Source organism: Ammospiza nelsoni, chromosome 13 (genome assembly GCF_027579445.1).
Source record: "Ammospiza nelsoni isolate bAmmNel1 chromosome 13, bAmmNel1.pri, whole genome shotgun sequence".
Taxonomy (NCBI): Eukaryota; Metazoa; Chordata; class Aves; order Passeriformes; family Passerellidae; genus Ammospiza; species Ammospiza nelsoni.
The window spans coordinates 15,450,204-15,474,361 of NC_080645.1; the positions used below are offsets into that span (position 1 = coordinate 15,450,204).

At 43.7% G+C, this 24,158-nt stretch overlaps 1 protein-coding gene across 1 annotated transcript; it reads right to left on the bottom strand.

Annotated features, from left to right (window-relative positions):
* Positions 1–509: 509 nt before the first annotated feature.
* NUTF2 (nuclear transport factor 2) lies at positions 510–22,608 on the bottom strand. The gene is made up of 5 exons (XM_059481378.1): positions 22,538–22,608; positions 13,994–14,118; positions 12,000–12,071; positions 7,836–7,934; positions 510–1,108 (listed from the first exon to the last, which is right to left on the bottom strand). Exons 2-5 carry the CDS (start codon positions 14,090–14,092, stop codon positions 995–997), a joined length of 384 nt encoding a protein of 127 aa, XP_059337361.1. The 5' UTR covers positions 14,093–14,118; positions 22,538–22,608; the 3' UTR covers positions 510–994.
* Positions 22,609–24,158: the final 1,550 nt, after the last annotated feature.

Below are 24,158 nucleotides of genomic sequence, written 5' to 3' on the forward strand. Positions count from 1 at the left end.
GGCGGAGCCGGGAGCGGCGGGGCCGAGCAGGGCAGCGAGGCCCGAGGCTCCCCCGCCGCCCCCGCCAGGCTGGGCCAGCCCCGCTCACAGCGGCTGCCGCCGAACGCGGGGAGGCTGCACACACAACACAGAGCTGCCGGCACGGAGCCACCCCTGGGTTCACACAGGGGCCCCGTTTGGCTTTGAGAGGGCACGGAGACTGACCGCAGGCTGCCACCACTGCTGTCATCCTCCTGTACCCTGTGGGGAATTTGCATCGGTAAAACACAACAGGTGAGAACGAAGCTCTCATTGTTAAAAACTGAGCCAGAAGGCTCTGTTATCAAAGCTGCTGAGAAGGAGAGGAGAAAGTGTATGGAGGAGGGCAGACCTGCCCTGCACTCACTGCTAAACTCTCAGGAATCGTTCAGCCCGAGCTCCAGCTCTGCAAGCATTCCCCCAGCAGACAGACACAGTCCACCCCCAGCAAGCACTATCACACATACTCCACAGCCAACTCATAAAAATAATTTAAACTTTTAAGAAAATCTCTGTTTTATTGTGTAATGTAGCATTGAAACATCTGAACAAATCAATAACTGGGCTGTACAGGCTGCTGTTCTTTCATTTCTTTGGGTTATAGAGCATCTTGTCAGTACATAAACAACAACCTTTTGCATTATAAATTCTTTCCGAGGCATGCTGGTACAACACAAATTTCTCTTATCAAATGCAGCTAAGTCTAAGTTCCAAACATCATGCACAAGAAACTCATCTAGTGACAATGTAAACTCAGCAGAAGGGCAGGTCACAAGTCTTGCTTGCTCACGCTCTGCAGTGCTGCAGGTTTGTGTATGATATTTGGAATGTTCTGTGAGTGTGAATAATACCAGTTAAGAGGAGAGGAGGAAAAAAAAAACCAACAAAAAAAAAAAAAAAAAAAAAAAAAAGAAAATAAAAGAAAAAAATAAAAGAAAAAAGAAAAAAAAAAGCCCGGGTGCCTCGGGTGGGCTGCTCAGCCGAAGTTGTGCAGTGCTAGCCTGAACATGTCATTGGTGCAAACCCAGGCATCGTTGATGTTCTTTAATAGAAATATCTGGTGGAATCCCATGATAGGATCTTCATCAGCCTGTAGAAAAAGAGGGAGGGAAAGGTTCAAATACTCATTTTTTAGATAAACTTATTCTGAAATTCATGATGAGACAACTTCAAGCTAACATTAACAGTGACATTACATGCTGTAAGATGTGCAGTACCCCAGGAGACACCAACTCCACCAGAGGGTCTGTTCTGAGGGGCTTTGCAGACAAACACCCAGAGACATGGAAATCCTGCACCAGCATCTGAAGTTGGGGCTTTGTGGAAGACTTGCTGACATGTCACTCACCACACTGATGGAACATGCCTGCCTCAGTGTGGAATCACAAATCCCTTGCCCAGGAATTAAGCTTAAAAGAAAGTGGTTCAATTTTTAACTGCTGAACTTTGAGTGGGTGGCAGAAGGGAGTTTCTGTAGAGCTTGGTATCAACACTGCCTGCTTGACCCAGGTGATCTGGGCTTTGAAAGCCCTGCCAGAGCAGGTGCAGCTGGCCAGAAACACAGTGCTTCCCATTCCAGCTGAAGGGAGCAGAGCTTCCACTACAGCTGTGACACTGTGTGCTGAGCACAGAGAATGGCTGCAGCAGTGCCTCCACTCCAGCCTGACAATGTCTGGGTATTTACAAAATTACTACAAAAGCAGAAAAGAGTATTAGAGGGAGACTATACTCCCACCTAATTTTATTTACCCATCTTCTCAGAGACATTGTGCAGGAATTAAATCCTCAAAAATAACAGAAATTATTCCCAAATCAGTCAGCTGGAAATCACACAACAGGATTAATCTGAGCAGCAGACCAACTACAAAACAATCTTCTGATGGTGGCTGTAGTGTGTTCAATTCAGTATTTTTTGAGGATTTTAAGGTTTTTTTTTTCAACACATGACTGTTCAGCTTCAGAAAAGGGAGGAAATTTATAAAAAAGAGGCTTGAAAAGCAGCAGCCAGAGCAGCTGATGAAAGAGGCTGTCAAAGCACTGAATGTTCACTGGCAATGTCCTGCTGCTGTTCACTGAGAACAAGTGAAAAGTCTGAAGAGCAAAGCAGACTACAGAGTAAACAAAAAAGAAACTTTACTTTTAAAAAGTATTCATGGACTGTGAAACAAGTCAGCTTTGAGGACCAACTTGCACAGGACATCAGTTATATCAGAGAACAGCAGGTCTGCCAGAACACTGGTGGCATCAGGTGCATGGAAAGGAAACATTCAGATCAAAAACCACAGCATGGATTTCACATTGACAACTGCCTGGGAAGTTCAGTGGTGTACAATGAGTGCAGTTTCTGTGTGTGCTAATTCACAGAGTAAACCAAAGTGAGCCCTAGACTGGCCCCTCATGAAAGTGATACTGAAATAATAACAGATATTTATTTATTAAACCAGCTGAGAGCTCTAAAGCTATCAAGGCAAGCACAGGGTTAGCAGTTGTTAGGGAAGAACAAAGAACCAAAACCCAGAAGTAAGCAAATGCATAAATAGGCAAAGAGAACACACATAGCAAATCCTGCATGCATTTCTTAGAAGTTAAAAAAATAAAATGCTACAATAAAGTCATAAAAGGGCAAGAAAAATGATCCAGCTACAGGATGGTTTCCTACTGAAGTAAATAAATTGAGTACAACTTGCAAGAACATAATGAGAATGGGGAGAATAGGCAAGATAAATGGAACAAAGTGAATGAGGAAATTACAGCCAGAAATTAAGAAGGCAACAAGTAAGGCCAGGAATATGAGCAAGTCATGCTCAATACATGACTGAATGAACAAGACAAGTGCCAGCAGTCACTGTCCAGCAAACAAAAAGGGCAGTTTGTCCCTCACACCTGCTTGGCACGAGGCAGAGGCTCCCTAGGAAGGAGGGAAGGAGCCCAGTGTGAACACCAGCAGTTCTGCAGGGCTACACCAGCCATCCATCTTGTGTGTTAGCACATAGGACAGCAGTCATGGCAATTATTCCAAAGGAAGGGTTATCCCTACTACGTGCCCAGAACAGAGGCTCACATGTCTGAGCTGTAGAGGTGGCCTGTGCACTGAAGTATGTGAGTTTGTGCCTTTTCCAGCTGAGCCATTTTCACTGAGGCATCTACTACAAATTGCATAAGTACTTTTCACACCAAATCTGAGTTTGTCATTACTGACATGAGTATGCTTTAAAATATACCTCTGGAAAAATAATACCATCTCCAGACAAGCGTTAGTGTAGGTCTCCTTGATTTCTGATAAGAGCACTCCAGCTCTTGATGCTTTGGCTTAAGGAGAATTTCCTCCTTTCTTAAGAAATTCAGGAAGACTAAAATTCCCTTTTAGTCTTTCTTCATATCCTTAACACATGAAGAAAGGCTAAAAGGGAATTCTTCCCAAAATATTTGGTGTGGTACAGACAGCAAATTCCCCACAATGAAGTCACACATTATAATTTTCTTTATTCCTTTCACGTTATCCCTTCACAGCATAGAGGAGCAGTATACTTTAGAAACAAGGAAAATCCCAGACTGTATTCAAGGTGAAGTTTATACTTTATAGTCCATTCCCCAATTCTGACTATGTAATATTAGCCCATAGCAAAGGCTCACAGTTTAGTGACTCAAGATGCCACAGAAAACACAGACTAATCCTATTCCATTTTAGTTTAGATCTTCATCACAGCTCAGATAACACCACTGGAACTCTCTTTACTTTTCACTCCATATTCAGGCAAGTTCAACTCAGGATTTGCATTCCACATGTGAGCCCAGGCTCAAAACACAAGGGGCTTTAGTCTTCCTATAAAACTTTCCTTTGTGCAGTTCAAATTCTTCCATGACATCATTGAATTAAAACAAAAATTAAACAAGTCCCAGAATCAGACTGAAAGAATCCTCTGATTTCCAGGCCAGCCTTTTGCTCAGCATGAGCACAGACTACAGCAGCTCTGCATCACAGAACCACAGAATGGGCTGGTCCAGAGATGGTGAAGGTCCACAGAAGGGACCTTTAGAGATCATCTAATCCAATCCTCCTGTCCTGGGCAGGGACATCTTTCACTGCATCAGCCACAGCCTTGTCTAGCAGAGTCTTCAAATTCTCATAGAACAGATGTTTCACAAGGTGTCCGGGCACCATTTCCCAGGGTTTCAGGCTTCTCATGAAAATCTTCCCTTGTGTCTCATCTGTACATTCCAAGTTAGGGTTTCTGACCACTGTCCCTTATTACACTGTCTGGCACCACTGAGAAGAGTTTGCTTTCAGGTTGCTGGAAGTACTCAATTACTTTTCACTGACATTTCAAGCAGATGCCCTTAGCCACCTCCTCTCCCAGTTCCACAAGCTCTTCATCACCCACAATCTTGGCAGCTTTTTGACTTTTCAGTTTTTCTACATCCTTTCTGACCTGGAGGCTCAAAAGGAAGTGCTCAGCTCACAGAGCAGTGAGTCATGTCAGAGTCTGAGATGCAACACTGCTTTGCATTTCAGGTTTAGCTACACAATTTTCCTCCTCTTGCCTGGTCAGAGAATTTTACTTCTTCACCAGCACCCCCAGCAATTATTGATTGAACTGCAGGGTTGAAACAACTCTTACCTCAAAGGAAAGGATAATTACTTGAGACTGCAGGTTCTTTCAGATGTTAAGCCTTATTTAACAGGCTTTAAGCAATGCTTTAAGTGTTCAGCATGCATTACAAAAATACCCAGTGATTTTAATTGCAAATTTCCTTTTCCTTTTAAGACTAGAAAACACTGCATACCAATTAGTTATTCACAATTAATTCTGCATGGATCACTTCAAAAATCACACTCTTGGGAGAGCCACAGATGTGCCACATGGCTCTGAGAACACACAAGCCACAGCCATGCCTCCCAGCCAAGCTCAAGGGACAGAAGAGAGCACTCCTTACTCAACCAGGACAGCGAGGACTGGAAGACAGGGAAGGCACAGGGTTAAATGTTGTGGAGGGCTAGCCTGAAGACTTCGTTGGTGCACACCCAGGCACCTTGAAAATTTTTCAACAAAAAGGTTTGTTGGAAGCCTAGAACTTGGTCATCATCTGCCTGAGCATGACAGGAGAAATACATTACTAGGTGAAGCACATTGCAGATACTGGGTGACATTCTGGATGAACATTGGCAAAGCAGGGTCACACCAAAAGGAATTCACTGCTTAAACTGATGCTTACTCTTCCTAGCTGAAGCAAGCAAGCAGCACTCAGACAATGAACAGCAATAAAAATCAATATGATTAGAATAAGTGGATGTATATTTATTGTATCTCTACAAAAGGATAACCCCACCCAAACATTAATACCTATCAGCATCCATTTAAGAGTATCTCTGAAAGCAATCACTGCACTGCTTTAGCCAGGCAGTTAGAGCCCTGCTAGTGGCAGTCACTACTTAGATGCTCTGTTACTCTGCAGCATCTTCTCAAAGAAGCTGTTGTGCCCCAGTCCCTCATGCAGGTGATTATTCTGCTGCAAAAAGTTGTTTTTTTAAAAATTTATTTATAATTGATACTGGTATATTAGCATGCTATTGGTGGTCTTGGAAGTGCCCTTCCTTGTGCAAAACTCTCTTACAGTTCTCTTTGAGAGCAATATATGCAGGCTGAGCAGGCACATCACTAAGAAGGCAGCTTTAAATAACAGTGAGTATGCAGCTCCACGTTTGCCTGTTATGGTGTTCCCTGCTCAACTGGAGCTACATGTGAGCCACTGGTTAAAATGCACCACCTGCACCCAGTTGTTCCCAGTTACTGTATTACTACTCTGTGTAACTGGGAGTAACTGTTCCCAGTTATTTCATTTCTCCACCCCTATAAATATCACACAGGGCAGAAGCATGAAGTTAAGGTTTTAAGTTGACTTTGACTTTCTGGACACTTGTTCTGAGAGAACCAGCATTCCTGGGATTAAAATGTGATTTTAAAAGCAAAGGTTTGAGACAAATATGAAGAGTGGAAAAACTTTTCCTCACTTATTAAAAATTCACAAGCAAGTTGGATTTGATCATGACCATAGGCATACTTTAACCCACTATTTTCTCTCCAAATACCTGGATGCTCTAACACATGATCCCCAAATTATACTGAGTAATTTCAGCAAGCTGAAATTACTCAGAGGTTAAAAAAAATACATCAGAAAATACTACTACAAGTCATGGTATTTATGGAAAGCTCCCAGACTGCATTTACAGTCCCTCCATATGAATGGATTATGGTTTGAGAAAACCCAGTAACTTGACAGAATCTTTCAGAGCTTGGTATCTTGCCACAGGATCCAACACAATCACTGCTGCAAGCTATAATTATTGCATAATTATCAAGCTGCAATCTGCTTGATAATTATGCAATAACCTTAAACCAAGACTGCAAAACGAGGTGCAGATGTGACTGGCCCAAGACATTCAGTCAAAAGGTCTTGATCACATCACAGAATTTTGTGCACACCGAAGAGCAAGGCTGAGATCAGCACATCTGTCCTGTAATTCAGTGCTTTCCATGGTCACCTGTGGCTGCTTTTCCACAGAGTGTGTGCAGGTGGGACTGAGCAGCACAAAAGCTGGAATCCAACTTGCAGGAAGCAGGAGCAGCTTTATGAGAGCCAAAGCTGCCTCTGTTAGCTTTAGCAGTGGGTGCATTACACTGGGCACTGCTCTCCTCAGCTGCCCAGCCCAAAACAAAGAGAACAGCTTAGCAAGCAGATTCAAACATTCAGTCCTATGTCTGCTTAGTAAACACTACAGTGTCAGTGGAAGTTTGAATGCTCTCATACTAGAAGTGCCATCAAGTTAGCAGGAAAAGGAAATCTAAACAGCAATTTTAAAACAAACTGGGTGCAGGTAACTCTAAAGACTGGATGGCATTAGAGGCCTGACTTCTCAGCATGGCTGGACCAAATGAGCTCTGATAACTTTAACTACTGCTACATAATTTCACATTTTTTCACTATTACCACCCACTATGAGCAAGTTCTGCCTCCAGCTGATTTTATGTACAAAGTATTTTTTGCAAATTCCAGGACAATGTCTTTCATTCATAAGCAGCTTCATGAATTTACAAGTCTGTGGCCCTGGTATATTGGCAGGCTGGGTAAGTTGACACAGTTCAGTAGTATCACTCACACAGCAATATGGTCACACTAAGCCTGAAAAATAACCTGATTCTTCACAAGAAGCAGCTGTTTCAACAATAAGTGTTTGATCTCAGAGGCAACATTCCCATTGCTGAATCTGTTTTGATTACAGAGGTACAGGACTGTACTAACACCAGGATTGCATTCTTGTGTCCTGTGACAGTAAAAAACGTATGGACTCACTGAAGGGTGGTCAGTTAACAAAATGAAATCTGCTAAATCAGAGCTCAATGCAAACATTGCATCAAGGAGGATGTTAAACTAGATGTGCTTAAATTGTCCAAGAACACTGTGACAATGCTTTTAAATACAACAGAGGACACCAAAACCTTACTGCATCAGGGTAAGGGAAATACTGATGCCTCTAGAACCCACATGGTATTTGTCTGCACAGTAAAATCTACAATACTTTGCTTGGCAGAACATGACTGTCAAATTACAGGTGTTTACCTAGAACTTGGTATCTGAAGGAAGGAGCATTTCTTGACAGCCTTGAACAGCAGAGGAGCAACATCCCAATGCAAGCTTATCCCTGCTCCTTCCTCACCCATGAAAGCATTTAAATGTATTCAGAAATCAGATTATTTAGAACCCTGCAAAAATCTAAGACATAAGCACTCATTAATTAACCTGTAATGGAAAGAGTTTACCTTAAGCTGTCCCACTACCATACTGAGTATACAGCTATCAGGTGTAGGTTGGTGGTCTTGTGCTGTGATGCTGTGTTGTATTTTTTGGAAAGGGAGGCTCTGCAATGAAAAGAAATCAAAATAAGGAAATGTACAGTAATGGAATTATTTAACTTACAAAACAAAGACTGAGCAAATCCAACATTATGAAGTGTTAGACTATAGTGGCAGTACTGCACAGAGAACTGAGCAAATGAGGGCACATGTGGGGCAAATTTTAACAGGTGTGTTTTCAATCACCAAAAGAAGAAATAATGTCACCATACACAGTAAATGGTACCTTTTCCTACTCCAACTGCACTGCCTGAAGGGCTTCAGAGCATCTGTAAGCTCAAAGTTCTTTTGATGAAGGAACAAAACTCTGCTCTCAACTGTGTTAAAAGATTTTATCATCTAATACTTGATGTTTACCAGACAACTCCTAATTTGCTTCTTTGTTAATGTGGCTATGAATGGAAAGGAAAAGTGGATGAAATCTTCAAGACTTGAAATCCATATATCCACTCTTGTCCTTTTAAATTCCCTTGACACTCAGGAGCCAATGTCAGTATGTCTGGAGGTGTGTGTGCAAGGAACACACCTTGAGAAACACCAGGCAGTGGAGAGTAATTGCTATCTTTCAACTTAGACCACATTCACATTCTAACACAGAAAATTCCAAGCAGTGAACATGGAAACCTGGGAGATCTGAGAGTCCTGTCACACAAATGCAATTTTGGAACTGTTCTCCCAAAAGCTGCATTATTGCTGAGTGCTTTAGTGGCAGTTCAGGGTGGATGGAGCTCTAGGTGACCATGTGGCAGATACCCAAAGTCCAGGAACTGCACAGGATGGCAGCACGTGCCCATTCACACCTCAGGTGGCAACATGGATGCCTTTGCTGCATTTGGAAACAGGCTGGAACAGATCCAAATGCATACTGCAACAAGTCCTGCATTTCCCATCTAGAGGAAGGAGCCTCAAAGGCTTCCTAGAAGGCCTAGGTAGAGACATGAGCTCTGCTGTCAGATATGAAGCACAGTCTTGGCTCTACAAGCCCAAGGCTCTAGGAAGAATTCCAGGAAGCTAAATCCATGGATAACAGAACACAAACTGTGGAAGGATCAGGACCTGAGGAAGCAAATGAAGTGTAGGGAGCAGGTTTCTAATTAGAGGGACACTGTTCAAGAACACCCTTTAATAAAGCCTGTGGTGTTCCCTTTCAGCTGGGAGTGCAATCCCAAACAACTCCAAGTGCAAAGTGAACCAATTCCTTTGCAGTATGGAATAAACACTTAGTAACAACACAAATCCAGAGCCTTCTTTTCTGAAAGACCAGCAGACTGTTTTCCAGGGTAACTATCCTGAACTTGAATGTGCAAAATGCCCACACAGCCTGCACAAGCATAGGTGGGAAGTTAATTTGACAAAAGGGTACTCCAAAGTCTAGTCCCACCTCAGCACAAGAGCTTCTTGTTGAACAAGCCCTGCAAAAAGATTCTCCTGAAAAGGCAGAGGGATGAAGGGGAATGAATGCAATTCATTCCAGGGAGGAAGGAAAGGCTTTGGAATCAAGAGCTCTGCAAAATGGTGACAAGGAACCAAAGACAAAGCTGGGTAAGACAGTGGCTGTTTCAAATACCTGATTCCACAGGACAAGAGGAAATGGCCTCAAGCTGCATCAGAGGAGGTTCAGGTTGGACATCAGGAAGAATTCCTTGACTGAAAAGCTTAAGCATTGTAATGGCCTGCCCAGGGAAGTGCTGGAATCAGCATCCCTGGATATTTTCAAGAAAAAACTGGACATGGCACTTGGTGCTATGGTTTAGTTAACAAAGTGGTGTTCAGTCAAAGGATGGACTTGATCTTGGACAACTTTTCCAACCTTAAAGACTCTATGATTGTCCTCTTCAGAGGAAAGGATCCCAAACAGCTGGCCAGCCTAGTGAGCTACTCATGTGATGCACTGGGAGAAATTCTAATGGAAAGAGTAGGAGTGTAGGTGACAGAAAAGATCACTGATTTTCAGGATGGGCAGAGGCTACCTCAAAAGGATAGCTACTTATAGGCATGCATCTGTACTGGAATGAGGGATTTTGTGGTATGAGAAGTACAATAAATTGTCTAAAAAGCATGAAGCCACACAACAAGCAAGGTTTTTACCATCCTCTGATGTTAGAAATTGACTGGTCTTTCACTATGAAAACTATGGAATCTCCTGAAGCCAGGTAAGAGAAATTAGGCAAGAATAAAGTTGTGTAGCATAAACTCACTGCTGGCAGCAAGAATACCTGTCTCAGCTTCCTCCTTGGTTCAGTATGTTCATAGAATGATGTAATTGTTATCTCAAATGCTCAATGTAAATCAGGCTGCCCCTAATTAGCACAGGCACTCCACGTTAAACAAGTCCAGCACCAATTAGGACAGAAGGAACAAGTGTCAACTCCCACGCTGTAGCAAGGCACAGATGTGCTGGGCCTGCACAGCAATGCCCATACAACCTTGCCCTACTATATTAGCAGATTGAAAAGGTGCCATACCATTGCTGTCACACAGCAAAGAACTTGATCTAAAAGAAAATGCCACCTCTTTGTGCTTACATCAGCTCACCAGCCAGGCACTGAAGGACACAAGACCACAGAAGTGTGAAAGAGTTCAGTGTCAAACTCTCAGGGCTGTGCTGAACTAACTAAGCAGCTCCAGAAGCAGAGTAGGTGAGCACATAAAGCTGACACAGCAATGGGAGCCCAGGAGCTCAGTGCTGACAGAGGAATGCTGAGTGACATGAGAGTCACTGCAAGCTGATACAGCCCATAATGAGCCATGGTGGTGGAAGGGCACAGAGTAACTGCAGTGCTTTTCCTCCTTACTTTAAGCAGATGGATACAAGGCAGAAAAAATTTCCCTAAAGCAGAGTAGTGTGTCTTCACTCACCAATTACAACTGCAGCAGGCACATAAATCCAGAAAGTCCACCTTGCAGCAGTGACAGGGAAGGTAAAGATGAGCTGTGTCACAGTGGGAAAGGGGCTGGATCTGCCTGGGCTGAATCCAAGGCAGCAATCAGACACTGGGGCCAAGCAAATGCTTGGCTGGTTGGGTATCCGAGTGGCTGCAAGCCCAAAAGTCTAAAGAACACTGAGTACACAAACAAGCAACCCTGGAGCTTGGGTAGCTCTTCACCTACAAGCAAGCAGTTGCTGCTGTTTCTGACATGTGCAGCCTTCTCAAAGGCAACACAGGTAAAACACACCTAAAGCACAGGCCTGAGGGCAAACCTCAGTCTGTACAGTTAAAGATGCCTTAGGCAAAAGAAGCAATTCCAAAACACAGGAGCAGTAGCTGTGAAATAAGCCAAGTGTCAAGTTACGATTACTTTTCTTCTCAATGTGTAATAAAAATGTCTGAAATACCATACTCAGAGCAGACTGTCTGGTGACCTAAAAAGCATGTCCTCTGCATATCTTGCAAGAGAAACAAACTTTCTAGTCTCATGACAGCTTGTAAGTACCCCCAGTTTTATTACAGAACTGTGGATTTACTGTAGAAGATAAAAATTCTTTTAGTTTAAACAAACATAGAATTCCAGTGTCCTTTCACTTGCTGAAGAGGAAACACATGTTTCAAAGTCCTGAACCATACCTGCTCACATCTGAACTGCTGACAAATCTGCACTGAGGATAAGTCAGCTTCTCCACTACAGAACTTATTTGCAGTTTACGTATCAGAAAACAAGTTGTTCCTTGTTGTAATGTGTCTAGCCTTTATCAGACAGATCCAAGTAACAGGATTGCTACTGCTTCTTCCTTGGCATGCCTTAAAAGAGCAAAGGCACCTTTCACTCCTCTAGATCAGAGGCAGCTTATGCATTAGACCTTTTAAAAAAAATAAATCAATAATGTCAAATACAATTGCAGTCACAAAATAACCTTGCAAACTATGGAGTCAATTAACATTCCAACATTAGAGCCATCAGTGGAATAACCCACTGGGCAGCAGTAATTCATAACGTTTCTTGAAGACCTAAGCTGGAAGCACAAGTTCAAGATTTTTGAACTGCTTAAGTCTAACTCAAATTTTCAGAAGCAATTATCTTCTAGTCTTCATAACTGTTTCCCAAAACATTCAGCAAGGATTACAGACTTACAGTGAGTTTTTCAACAATGGCTGCTTTGCCCTGGAACTGCTGTCCTTCCCACGTAAGGCATGATGCATCAATCTGGGGGAAAAAGAAAAATGTTACCAACTTAGGTAGCCCTTAAGCAATCCTGATAAGAGACTTTATGTATTTAGCAGAAATCCTCAGAATCCACCCATTTGAAAACTACCTCAAAGGGACATAGAAAGAAACCAGCAAAATCAATTGAAGAAGTTTGGAACAATCAACTAAAAAATTAAGTACACTACATTTCAGTATCATAAGTCTACCAGTCTACCAGTCCAAAAAATTCCTGCCTTTGGATAAAAGTCAGCTTTCAGAAGAAAATCTAAAGGATAAAAAAAAATAATTACAGACACAAAGTCAAGCATGTGTAAAGAGAAAAATCTATGAAGAAAACTGACAACACAGGTTGCACCACCAGGGTAGTGCTTCAACTCACCTACCTCAAGCAATTCAAAAGTGAGTGGCCAGATCCCTACCTGGAATAGGTGACAGAAGCCTTAACTGACTTGGATCACACCACTAAGGATAAACTGAATCTTGTGGTGGAAGTAGTGATACAGGAATACAAACCAAATCTAAGAGCTGCCTGCTGCATTCCTGCATGCTGTAAAATTTGTTTGCTCCCCCAGGGTCTCTGAAGGGAAAAACCTCATCATTAAAAGCCCATTTCTACAGATTATATAAATTGTGACCTTGGTGCATTTCAGCCACACAAAACAGGGTGTGTTTTCTACACAGTTCAGGAGCTGCACAGAACAACACACATCAGTGACCTGCATAATTGTTCTCCCAACTACATGTGCACAGGACTCTTCATTGAATGATGGGAGGCAGAAAGACCTTTAGGGTGAAAAAAAGCCAGGAGTTCACTGTGTGGAAGGCCCTCAATCCAGGAATTTAAATTAGTCTGTACTTAACACTTTGAGGACTGAATGTACTTTGGAAATAAAATACAAACTACTAAGAGCCTCCATATTCAGAGCTGTGGTTGGAACACAAACTGCTTGGTTTTCTTTTCCTCCAGGGTCTGTACACAGCTTCTTGGGCAAAGTCAACCAACAATCTGGCAGGCAGCAAGTACACAACAATGCCAAGAGCAAATGGTATCAGTGCTGCTGGATATTGCTGAGGTATAAGGAGGGGTGGCAGAGGGTGTTGAACCATTTAAATCCTCAAGAGCTTGCTGAAACTTCAGCTCATCCAGCAGATGGAAAACCAGCCAGAAAAACAGGATATGCTGCTAGAAGGCTTGTCAGCCCTGAACCTCTTGCTGCAACTCCTCAGCCACCCAGCAGCATTCCTCAGCATCAGTAATCAACTCCACACACAGGGTACTTTGCTCTGGAGGAATCTTCCCCCAAAATTAAAAACTGATGGGCCTTGGGTTTGTTAGTTACAGTTGTTAATTCTGGTATCCAAGTCTACTTCACCCAAATTAAGATGCAAAAATAAAAACCTAATGTTTGAGGAAATTTAAACTAAATTTACATTCGTTTAACATGTTATTCTACATTTTAAACTGGATTTAAAACTGTAAATCTATTTTACTGTTCAGAGGATTAATACAGCATGAGGTCCAAGAAACACCTGCCAGAACTGCTAAACACAGGGTAGCCCTTAAATTACATCCCACCTCAAGAGGGATCCAAGCAAGTCCATGCCTGTAAATTAATGGCAAACCAAGACTAGAATGTTTGCTTTTACAGAGCACTTCATCACAGGATTATCATCAAACTCCTCCAAAACAAATCACTGCCTACAGCTAAACAGGGCTTTTGTGAGTCTGACTGCCTCTAAGGCAAACAAAGCTCCAAACAGACATAAAAGAAAAGCAATAAATAAAAGTGTGATTGCACTGACTGGCATTGTGGAGTCAGGATAAAGCCCACTATCCCACCCTGTGTATTCTCATACATCAAAACAGGGAATTCCAGATAAGGGGACAGAGTGCCAGCTCCCCTTCTGTGGATACTTACATATATTGCTCCTAACTGAGTCCTGTCTGCATCAAAAAGCTGGTAGTAATGTTGTACAAAGCTGGATCCAATCTGCTCCCAGATAGGCTTGTCTCCCATTCTGAATCCTCAACCAGAGCCAGTGACTACAAAACAAGCAAACAAAATTATCAGAAAGATCACAGGAATAAGTGTAACACTTGGTTTGTGCATTACACAGATCTTCTCAACTGGCCTGAATTTTTCTTTGGGATAATTAGGACAAACTCACCTCTGTATCCTAGACTTGTAAATAAAAGTCTTGCATACTCAATGGTTTAATTTCTAATTATAGATTTGGTTTGTAGTGCTATTTCAGTGTGAGGTCACATCTCATGTACAAAAGTGGAGAACAAGAACAAAACCAAGTGTTACCACCTTGTCTTCACACATTTCAGAAGTTCCACCATCTGAACAAGCTGGCAAGGGCTCCCTGTTTCAACTTGATCTCATTTACTGTAAACAACTGACCTGGTAACATGGATTGTCTGCAAGTGGCTTACACCAACTGATTCATGAATTTAGCTCCTCAGGTATTTCACCATCCACAGGCCATTTCAAGTGTCCTGTCAATGGCACATAACAAGAATGAATTCACTAGCTCGTTGTTCAACACAAGCTTACTGCCCATCCTCTTCTGTCAGTGAGGCTGAAGTAGACTCAATGTTTATCTTTGAACCTGTGATAACTTCAAGATACAAACCATGATTTTTCATAGTGCAGAGAATCTGCAGCTCCTAGTGAAGGTGCTGAAGGCATCCCACACTTCTGAACAAGTCCCTCTATTCCGGAGGGGTTGAGCATAGAGCATGCACAGCAGTCCAGACAGATGGCTTTACATTACATTTCTCAAAAAAGCAAATTCACTTTTATTTATCCTGATGTCTCTGTAAAAGTCTGAAGAATTGTGCTAAAATTCAAAACACAAAAATGCTGCACTCAAACTCCACTACATTATATTTTAAGACCTGAGTTCACTTCAACCAAACTATACTTGGTTAACATCTAGATATGTCAGCCACTAGTCCCTTTTTGCAATCCCTGTCCAGGAACCTTAGAGTTACAAGTTTAAATGGCACTGCAAGCCTAGAAAGGTATGAAATTCTGTTTTAGGACACAGGACATAATAGTTATTCTGGTTTCCTTTAGCTGTCAATTACTCACACACCTGTGTAAGATTTAACAGATTCCTAAGAGGAGCAAAACACACATTCCCAAGATCTCCACAGAGGATACTCCCAGGCCCAGCTTTCTGTGCACAGTTGGACAAGAAAGCTCTTTTCATATTTTAGGCCTCTGAGCTTTACTCACACAAATGGGAACTGAAATGGGTTCAGACTCTGGGTTGGAAGTATTAAGGTCATACAGATTTGGCCAGACACAGAAGAGCAAATCTTTTGTCAGATCAATGGCCTAACAGCAGGTTGCATCTGTGTTTTCAGGGTGGTAAATGTGACTACCAAGCCCAGCTGCTATCACACTTTAAACATCCTAATTTCACAATCAGACACCTAGGCAGAATAGCCAACATCCAAGTCACCAAGCCTGCACACTAACATAAAAATTCATAGTCTTGTTGCCACACCACTATTGTTTCAACTGCTCCAAAGAGATCTGCAGCCTGGTGTTAGTCACCATCATGAGCTCCCCATTGATACTTGCAGTACATGCCTCAGTCTGGAGGAGTTGACCCAGTGTGGCCACTCCTCTGGGAAAACACATAGCAAATTAAAAAATCACCCAAGTACAACAGATTGAAAAAACAAAACAAAACCAGCCCTACACTCACCTCCCAAACAAGTTAAATCTAGTTCTTTACAAGTGAAAAGGTTGTATTGATTGCACATCCATAATTGCTGCATATCAGCCTAACCTAGAGTTGATCCAGAAATCAAATAACTTCAGCCTGTATTTGGGGATTTCATGTTGAAGAAAAACCACCCTAAAACCATGGCACCAAGTCCCTGGAAACTCTACTGAGTGATGCCCACCCTGCTGAGAGGCAGGACTCGTGTCATATTTGGAAATCAGAAGGGGTAGGACTTAAGTTTGATGCCTGCAGTTTCCATTCCAGACCTGTGGGTACTTAGTTTGGGATGGCTGCAGTGGAGCCAACAATCAGCACAGGTGAAAATCACATTGAATCACTCTGTATGGATCAAGCTTCAATCCCAACACATGAATTTATATCACTGCCAGATATTCCTAAACATTTAGGGCAAATCTAGTTGACAGTATTGATGCTCAGCAGTCACACATGAAACACTGAACTGGAGGACAAAAAATAACCCCCAGCTTGTTCTTCTGAAGCTAAAGCAAGGTAGCTGTTGCCATATTAAACTTCCCCACACACAAGATGTGCATTCACCCTTAACAGCTCCCTGTAGCATCACACAAACCCAAGACCAAGCTGTGTGCCAGCACTGCACCTCATTTAGTCCCTCAAGGCACAACAGCCTCACTCAAGCACCAGATGCCTTCTGTTCAATCCTGAACCTGTCAAAAAGCCTTAGAGACTGCAAGGAATGAAGGAATTCTTATTTTAAATATGGAAAATAGAATTATGGTTTCTAGATCTAAAAATTAGTATGCTAGCTTGCTATCTCCTCCTAAAAAGGTATTTGTATTTTGAACAGTAAAATACTATTAAATAAATAAATAAAAAACAATAAATTTGACCAATTATAATGTTGATTTTCTCAGAAATAAGAAAAAGCTAAAAAAAATGTGGTTGAAATTAATGATCCTTGACTTTTTTTTTTTTTGTTTGCTACAACCTTACTCTCTTTCCTGTGCCATTCATATATGGTTTTGCTGAACACTCATTCTTCCTGGAAAGGTTCATTTTCCTTTTCTGATTTGTCACCTTTTCCTCCATGCTGTCTTGTGTTTTCTGCCTGTCATTACAGATGTAAGAAGCTTAGAGATGTACCTAAAGAAAGAACAAGATGGGAATGATCTGTGTCATCCAGCCCAGTCCCTTTCAGTGAGACATAACCCATGTAGGACTGTATTGATAGACTTATCAGTACAGTATTTTAATGAGATAAATATAATACAAAAGGCTTTAGGATCTATTGCAAACCCATGAGGAAAGCACAGGTTCTGATGTTGTCAAACACTAGGGCAACACAGGGGTGCCTCAGAACCATCCAGCCAAATCCACCCATGGTTCACTCAAATCTGTCCATGGTTACAGAAACAAGAATATCAGAATACAGAAACTTAATATAACAGCAGATAAAAGAAGTTTCAATAAACTAGAAAGCTCCTAAGATGTTGCTTAAAAAAACCATATGTCCTTTTAAAGGCACCTTTAAAGTTACTATTGTGTAAGTGCATTACTGGATATTCCACCTTAATTCCCCATGGAAAAGGAGATAATTTCCTTAAACTAATTAATTTCCTTGCCTTTGTCACTTCAAACCAAGCCTAGCTCCTCACATCCACTTCAGAACATCATGGTCCATTTTATTCACAGCTTCTTCACAAGGCACAGCTGTAAAGCTGAGCTACCAGCACAAAGTGTAATACTTAATTCACATTATTCACTCTATTTCTTGGACTCTGCTCATACTACAGAATTTATCCCCACCCCAAATACCACCCAGTAGTGCTTCAGTGCTGAAGCAGAAACCAAATACAGAGCACAAAAGCTGCAGCTCCCAGCAACTCTGTGTTCAACAAGTATATATCTGCTGACACTGCTGAACTGAAGGGCTTCTCTGCAGTGACATCAAAATAAAGCTCTCCAATACCTTTGCCAGGCTGCACACTGACATGTCAAGAGTAAATCCCATCCCTCTACACATCTCTCAGCACAATCCCTACAAATCTCATCCTACAAGGTACCAGGGCATCCCTGGTGATTGCTCTGCATCCATCTGCCTTGGCACGGGGCAGACTGCACCAGGAGCAGGACAGGCTGCAGCACCCAGTGAGCAGCAGCGCTGCAGAGAAAGCTGCACCCATAAAACAGAGAAGATCTAGAAGGGAGCAGAGCCACCATGTGGGCCCTGAGTGACCTTGAGTAAAGCTATGGTTACAGCTTCAGGCAGGCTTTTTTATCCACAAAATATAAAACTACAGAATCTTTTCCATTGCTTGTGCCAGCTTTGGTGTCTCTGTCTACACTCACCCCTCTTCCATCCCTCCTGCCTCAGCTCAGGGTGTGAGATTAGCACCAGCACACCAACATCTCCCATAACTCCTCAGGGGAGCTCAGTCTCCTTAAGAGACTCATTTCTGCCACCTATGTGGATGAAACCTCCTCCTACTGCTTCCTTCCCAAGCTACACAACACATGATTCTGTCAGTGTGCTGCAGCACAAAGACCATCTTTCTGCTCATGCAGCACCACCAGAGCTACTCAGAGGGGTGGCTTGAGGAAAAGTCACTTTTTTACTTGGAAAGAAATTGCCTTCTCTGAAACACATAAATGCCAGTGACATTTGGAGCAGGTGAGCTACTGTCACAGCTCTGCAGTGTGGAGAAAGAACAAATAGTTCAGCCAGCAGTTATGTTTTAGCACATTATCTGGCCTGCACACATGTAAGGTTGCTGCTACCAATTAAAAAAATTAAGTAATTCTGAATTGGAGCAAGGTAGGCCTGTGATTCTAAAATAATACGACGTTTTCTGGAAAAGTCAACAGAAACTAGCATGAGCAATAGTAAAGGATAAATTGCTAAAGAAAAACAGAGGTGGTCTGCCAGGGATTGTCACATTTAAAAAGCAAGCTGTATTCAAAGAATCAATGAACAACCACCACAGGCACAGAAGGTCTGTAAAGTCTTTCTGGTCTGCAAAACACCAAGAAAAAACCCACTGAATTTAAAGAGGAAAACCCTCAAACCAATACATTCTAATGCTAGTGGAGAAAATTGCCTTCTATTACCCAGTTATGACTGTATTTATTCCACAAGTAATCTCAGCATAAATAAACCATGCTCACAGAACAGTAAAGCCAGACCAACAACACCAAAGCTACTCTCCCTTAAAATTGAATTCAAGCTTGTTTTCTGGAAAATTTGAGAATCAGTGCAACAAATAAGCACCAACACCACCCTTAAATCTGTGCTGCTGTCCAGTGACATGTGAATCCACAGCAAACATGGTTCTGACCATCACTTCTGCATCCTTCACTACTGATTAACAGGAGCAAATAAGGACAATGAAATCACTCTCAGCTTTTTCAGTTCCTGACACTCTTGCAGTTTTTATCACACAGGTATTTTAGATGACTTAGATTAGAGAGTCAGCACTCTTTAGACTGGTAAGTAAAGTAAAGCAGCCAACAGTTTTAGGCTATTTTTCCTTCAATAGCTTTTCTTTTGCCTCTAAAACTTGCAAAGACAGGAGTGTCCCTAGTCTGCACTTTCTAGGAACACAATGCAACCAGCATCACAGGACCAGGTAATCTTCTTTCTATTCAACTCCACCAACAACCACTTGATAACAGATCATCCTCCTTCAGCCAAGGATCCCCTCCCAACAGAGAAACTATGCAAATTATCCCAGAATAATGCAAGTTTGCAAGGAACCTCCTCCAGCTCAAAGCAGGAGGACAAACCTGTTCCACAGCCTGACATACAAAGGGCAGCTGTCCCCTGTCCTACCCCAATGCCATCTGTGCCAGCCATGCCCTCGTGTCCTGCCCTGCCATGAGGTACCCTGAGAAAAGCCTGACTCCATTCTCCTGATCATGGCCTGACAGGGACTGGAGGCTGGGATCAAGCTCTGCTCAAGCCTTTCCCACACAAAACAAGGCCAGTGACACAGGGATGCAGAAATACTGGAACTTACTCAGGGGCATCCTGCCCCATCAGCCATTCATCCTCAGCACTCTGCAGCTCTGCCTGCTAAATGCCCATTCAGCAGTGAACCTTTCTCATGTGAAAACATGTAACATTTCCAGTTGAGGAACACATTTATGCATTCAGAACTGAAGGAAAGAAGTGCTTCTCTGACGTATTTCACAATTATCTCCACAGCAGCTGATTGATCCACAGAGAACCCTCTGTGAACTACAGCTCAAGGCCAATCAGAAACCATTGACTTCAGAGACCTCCACCAAGTAATTGCCATGGGCTGCTCTGTGCAAGGAATGACATTATCCTAAATATGCTTTTAGAGCTAAAAATAATTAAGTCTAGATTTGTGAACAGTGAAAGGATGGAAAGGGAGAATAGAATGGGGAAGATGACAAGGTCCAGATTATTTCCTTTTGGGAAATACATTTACTTTTCCCCTTCTCAGTCTTTTTATTCCTCTACTCCAACTTTGTTAAAACAAATTAATGAGGGAATTATACCAACCTGAAGTACATCTTTTTTTGTTAGAAATGGCAGCAAGTGTAAGGCCACTAAGATAAAAAGCAGCTGAGGAAGACTCTAGGAAAGCCTTCACTGTGCCTGCAGCTTGATGCTCATCCCAACTGCAACCTGACAACCCAAGAGAGCCACACAGAGTCAGCCAGGATGATTTCCAAATACACAGACATATATTACACATAACTGCACAGGGGGACATCATTTTTCACAATGCTACACAACTGCCTATTTTTCCAGAATATTCTTCATGCAAGCTAAAAACTGAATTCAAGTTTGCAAGGCTGAAACCACATTTCTTTCCCCAAAATGAATACAGGACAGCCCAGTTTAAAAAAATAAAAAAACAAACAAAAAAAAACCCAAAACCGGGAGGCACTGGGGAACTGGAGGGGAGAACTGCTACACCCTGGTTTGCTTTACCTTATAGACACAGTAACAAAACACTGAATGGCCAAGCTTGCCACAATATCTATAAGTTTCAAAGCAACCTAAAAGAATCCCACTTGCAATGTTACCAGCTACCAGGATATGTTACAATTCCTTAGCTAATCATACTCTACACTTTCACTAACTAAATGAGCCTCTTATTAACAGGAGCAAAAGAAATCCCAGCAGAGAACTGCAAAGTTGTTACCATTTGCATTTTTCCAAAGACCTGAACAAACACAGGTGTTAAGCAAATGTATTTCAAATCATCGAACAAGTAACTTGCAACCTTTTAGGCAAATAATAATTAAGGGCCCAGTGGGAAAATAGTTAAATTGTCCAAAGTGAGCCAAAATATCACCTCATTTTAAATGAGATCAGGCATTTCACTATATACAGAAATTTTGCTATTTCTAGGTGAAGGTCTGTGAAATGCCTTTTGTTTTGCTGATGCTAAAAGAAAATGTGAAGTCACTGCACACAAATACAGAAATCACTGCTTGAACACAACTTTTCAAGAAGCAAAAGAATATTAACTTGAGAAGGCAGCTGACTGAGGAATCAGAATTCACTTTCAAGCAACGTTTCTGCAACCAATTTCTGCTTGAGCATTTACCTGGGCTTTTTTTCCCCAGTTCAATGCAGTATGTCCAGCTGTAAGATATATTTACACTGGAAATTATGGACTTCAAATGAGCTGAATTATTATTTCAGCCTGCCTCAGACAGGAAGTTCAATTTGAATTGCAAGAAGAGGCTTTTGGGGATTTAAAAGTCTTCAGAAAGCTATCTCACATTAACTGAATGTAACGCACACTCGTTGCTATTGCACACCTTTGCAGGTTTTCATTGTTCTCAAAGCTGAAAAGTGACAACAGCCAGAGAAAGCAAAAAATTTCTCTCTTGCACATCATACTTGAAAATGGCAACTCAATGTAAAAACTACATGGTTTTTACATTGAGTTGCCATTGATACTCAGCAGATAGTCTGATAATCAACAGATGACTGAGCACTTCACTCCAAGGAAGCATGAACCTTTCACGTTCATTGTGACAAAGTGACTCAACCATCTCAGGTAACTTCAGTCCTTTCACAGCCTTCTGGCAAGACAGAAAACAGCAGGAACATTAAATCCGAGCAGACCTTCTGCCCTGCGCAAACCATCTCCTCACAGCTCCCGGTTCCCCCCCTTTCACTCTCCTCCCTGCGATACCGAGCCCTGCAAAGCAAGACCGAAGCACGGACGGGCACCAGGCCGAGAAGCCTCGGTGCCTCTGAGGGCAGCGCCGGGCACAGCACGGCCGGGGAACGCCGGGGGCTGCCGGCGGGGCGAGGCGAGCCCGGCCCGCATCCCGCATTGTGCCCCGGCCCCGCCGGAGCGATCTCCCCGAGCCTGCGGGCCGAGCTCGCCCCTGCGAGGCCCCTCGCTCCCCCCGGGCCGCCCGCCCCCCTCAGCCCACCCGCCGGCCCACCCACACGCGGGCCCCGCCGGTCCCGGGCACGGCCGGCGATGGCTCGGCTCCCGCCGCCGCCGCCCCTCCGGGACCGCGCTGCCGGCGCCTCAAAGACGGGGAAGGTCAGGGCGGCTCTGCTCGGCGGCTCCCGCCCAGCCCGGCCCGCGGCAGCCGGCAGCGCCCCGCGGCGGGGATGGGGCTGGGCCACGGGGCCGCGGGGGGCGAGCGCGGGGTGTGGCGGTGCCGCGCGCCGGCCCGCGGGCGGTGCCGGTGCCGGTCCCGCCGCCAGTGCCGGTCGCGCCCCCCGCACTCACCCGCGGCTCCCACTATGGCGGCGGCAGCGGCCCCGTGCGCGGCGCGAGCCCCCTCAGCCTCCCTCGCCCGCGCTTCTGCCCCGCCCCGCTCCGCCCGGCCCCGCGGCATGCCGGGACAGCGAGTCACAGCGGCCGCCGGACGCGCACGGAATGGGGCCAGTGGAACTACAACTCCCGACACGTCCCGCGCCGCACCCCGCGGTGGCTCATTTGAATGAGGGAAGGGGCCCGCGCGCCGCTGGCCCCGCGGCGGCGCCCCGGAGCATTGTGGGATGGTGGGGGAGCGGAGCGCGGCCCTGCGGCTGGGGAGTGGCGGGGACGGGGCTGTCCCCCTTTGGGGAGAGAATTGTCCCCTTTGGGACAGGACCTTACCCCTTTGGGACAGCGTTCTACCCCTTTGGAACAGGATTGTCCCTCTCTGGGACAGGATTGTACCCTCTGGGCCAGGGCAGGACCTGGGTGGGGATGTGGGTGGTCCCAGCCGCTGCAGGTCCTGAAGTTAATTTTAGTCTCCTCATAAGACCTACACAGTGACGATTTTTAAGGAAATTACTCCACTAGGTTGCAGTGAAGTCAGCAAAGAAGGTGCGGGGTGGTAGGAAAACGCCTTCAAATAAATATTTGTGAAGATGTAAGTGGTCTAAAAAGCGTGGTTTGGGTCCCCTGGAGCCCTCCCATATTCCCTGAAGCAGCAGCAGCAGAGGGGACTCATAAGGGTACAGGAGTTGTCCGGATTTAGGATTATATGCTTAAATAGGCTGTGGGCAGAGTTACATTCCTAAATTTCTTGTGTGACTGGAAAGCTGAATGGTAGATGCTCTTGTACTGCAGTGGTGGATATGGGATAGGGGCTACTTAGGGAATACATGGCTTGTTAGTGCTTGAGCTCTGCAGCTTGGGGATGCTGGCCAAGAATGCATCATCTTAAATAAAATTATTAACCCTCTGGGCCAAAAGCTATCATATTATTACATAAAAACTTTCAAAAAAAAAAAAAAAAAGGGAGTCACTATTAATCTTTAGAGGAATTGTTATGAACTTAAGGTTTTCCCTGAGACTCATAAAAGCCATTTAGAATAAACATTCTTCAAGTCCTCTTCTAGGACTGACATTTTATAATACACAGAAATGTGACAACCGGAAATAGAGCTGGTAGAAGAAAAATATTGCAAGGCCACAAGCTAGATTAGAATACAGAAAGATGGAGGGTTGAAAGAGAAGAAAAATGCTTGCACTGAGCAGCAGCAAAGGGTTTTTTGCTAGCATGGTAAGGTGCCTTCCTACAGAATTAACCTCTTAATTCCCTGAGGTATGGTTGCTCACTTCTTTCATTTAGCAGGAAATGGGAGAAAATGTGCATGAGGAAAAGTGCCTGCCTTTATCAGAGTTTATCTACAAGGATCCCTGAGTGCAGCTCCTGGCCCTGCACAGCACAGCCCCAGCACTCACACCAAGAGCACTGCCCAAACTCTTCTCAGCTCTGGCAGCCTTGGTGCTGTGACCACTGCTGGTTCTTTGACTGACCTAAACCCCTCAGTGGTAACACATCACTCAAAACCATTCCAGGAGCCCCAAACCCACCCTACTCTTTGTCACTTCCCACCACCCCAATCACAGAGAC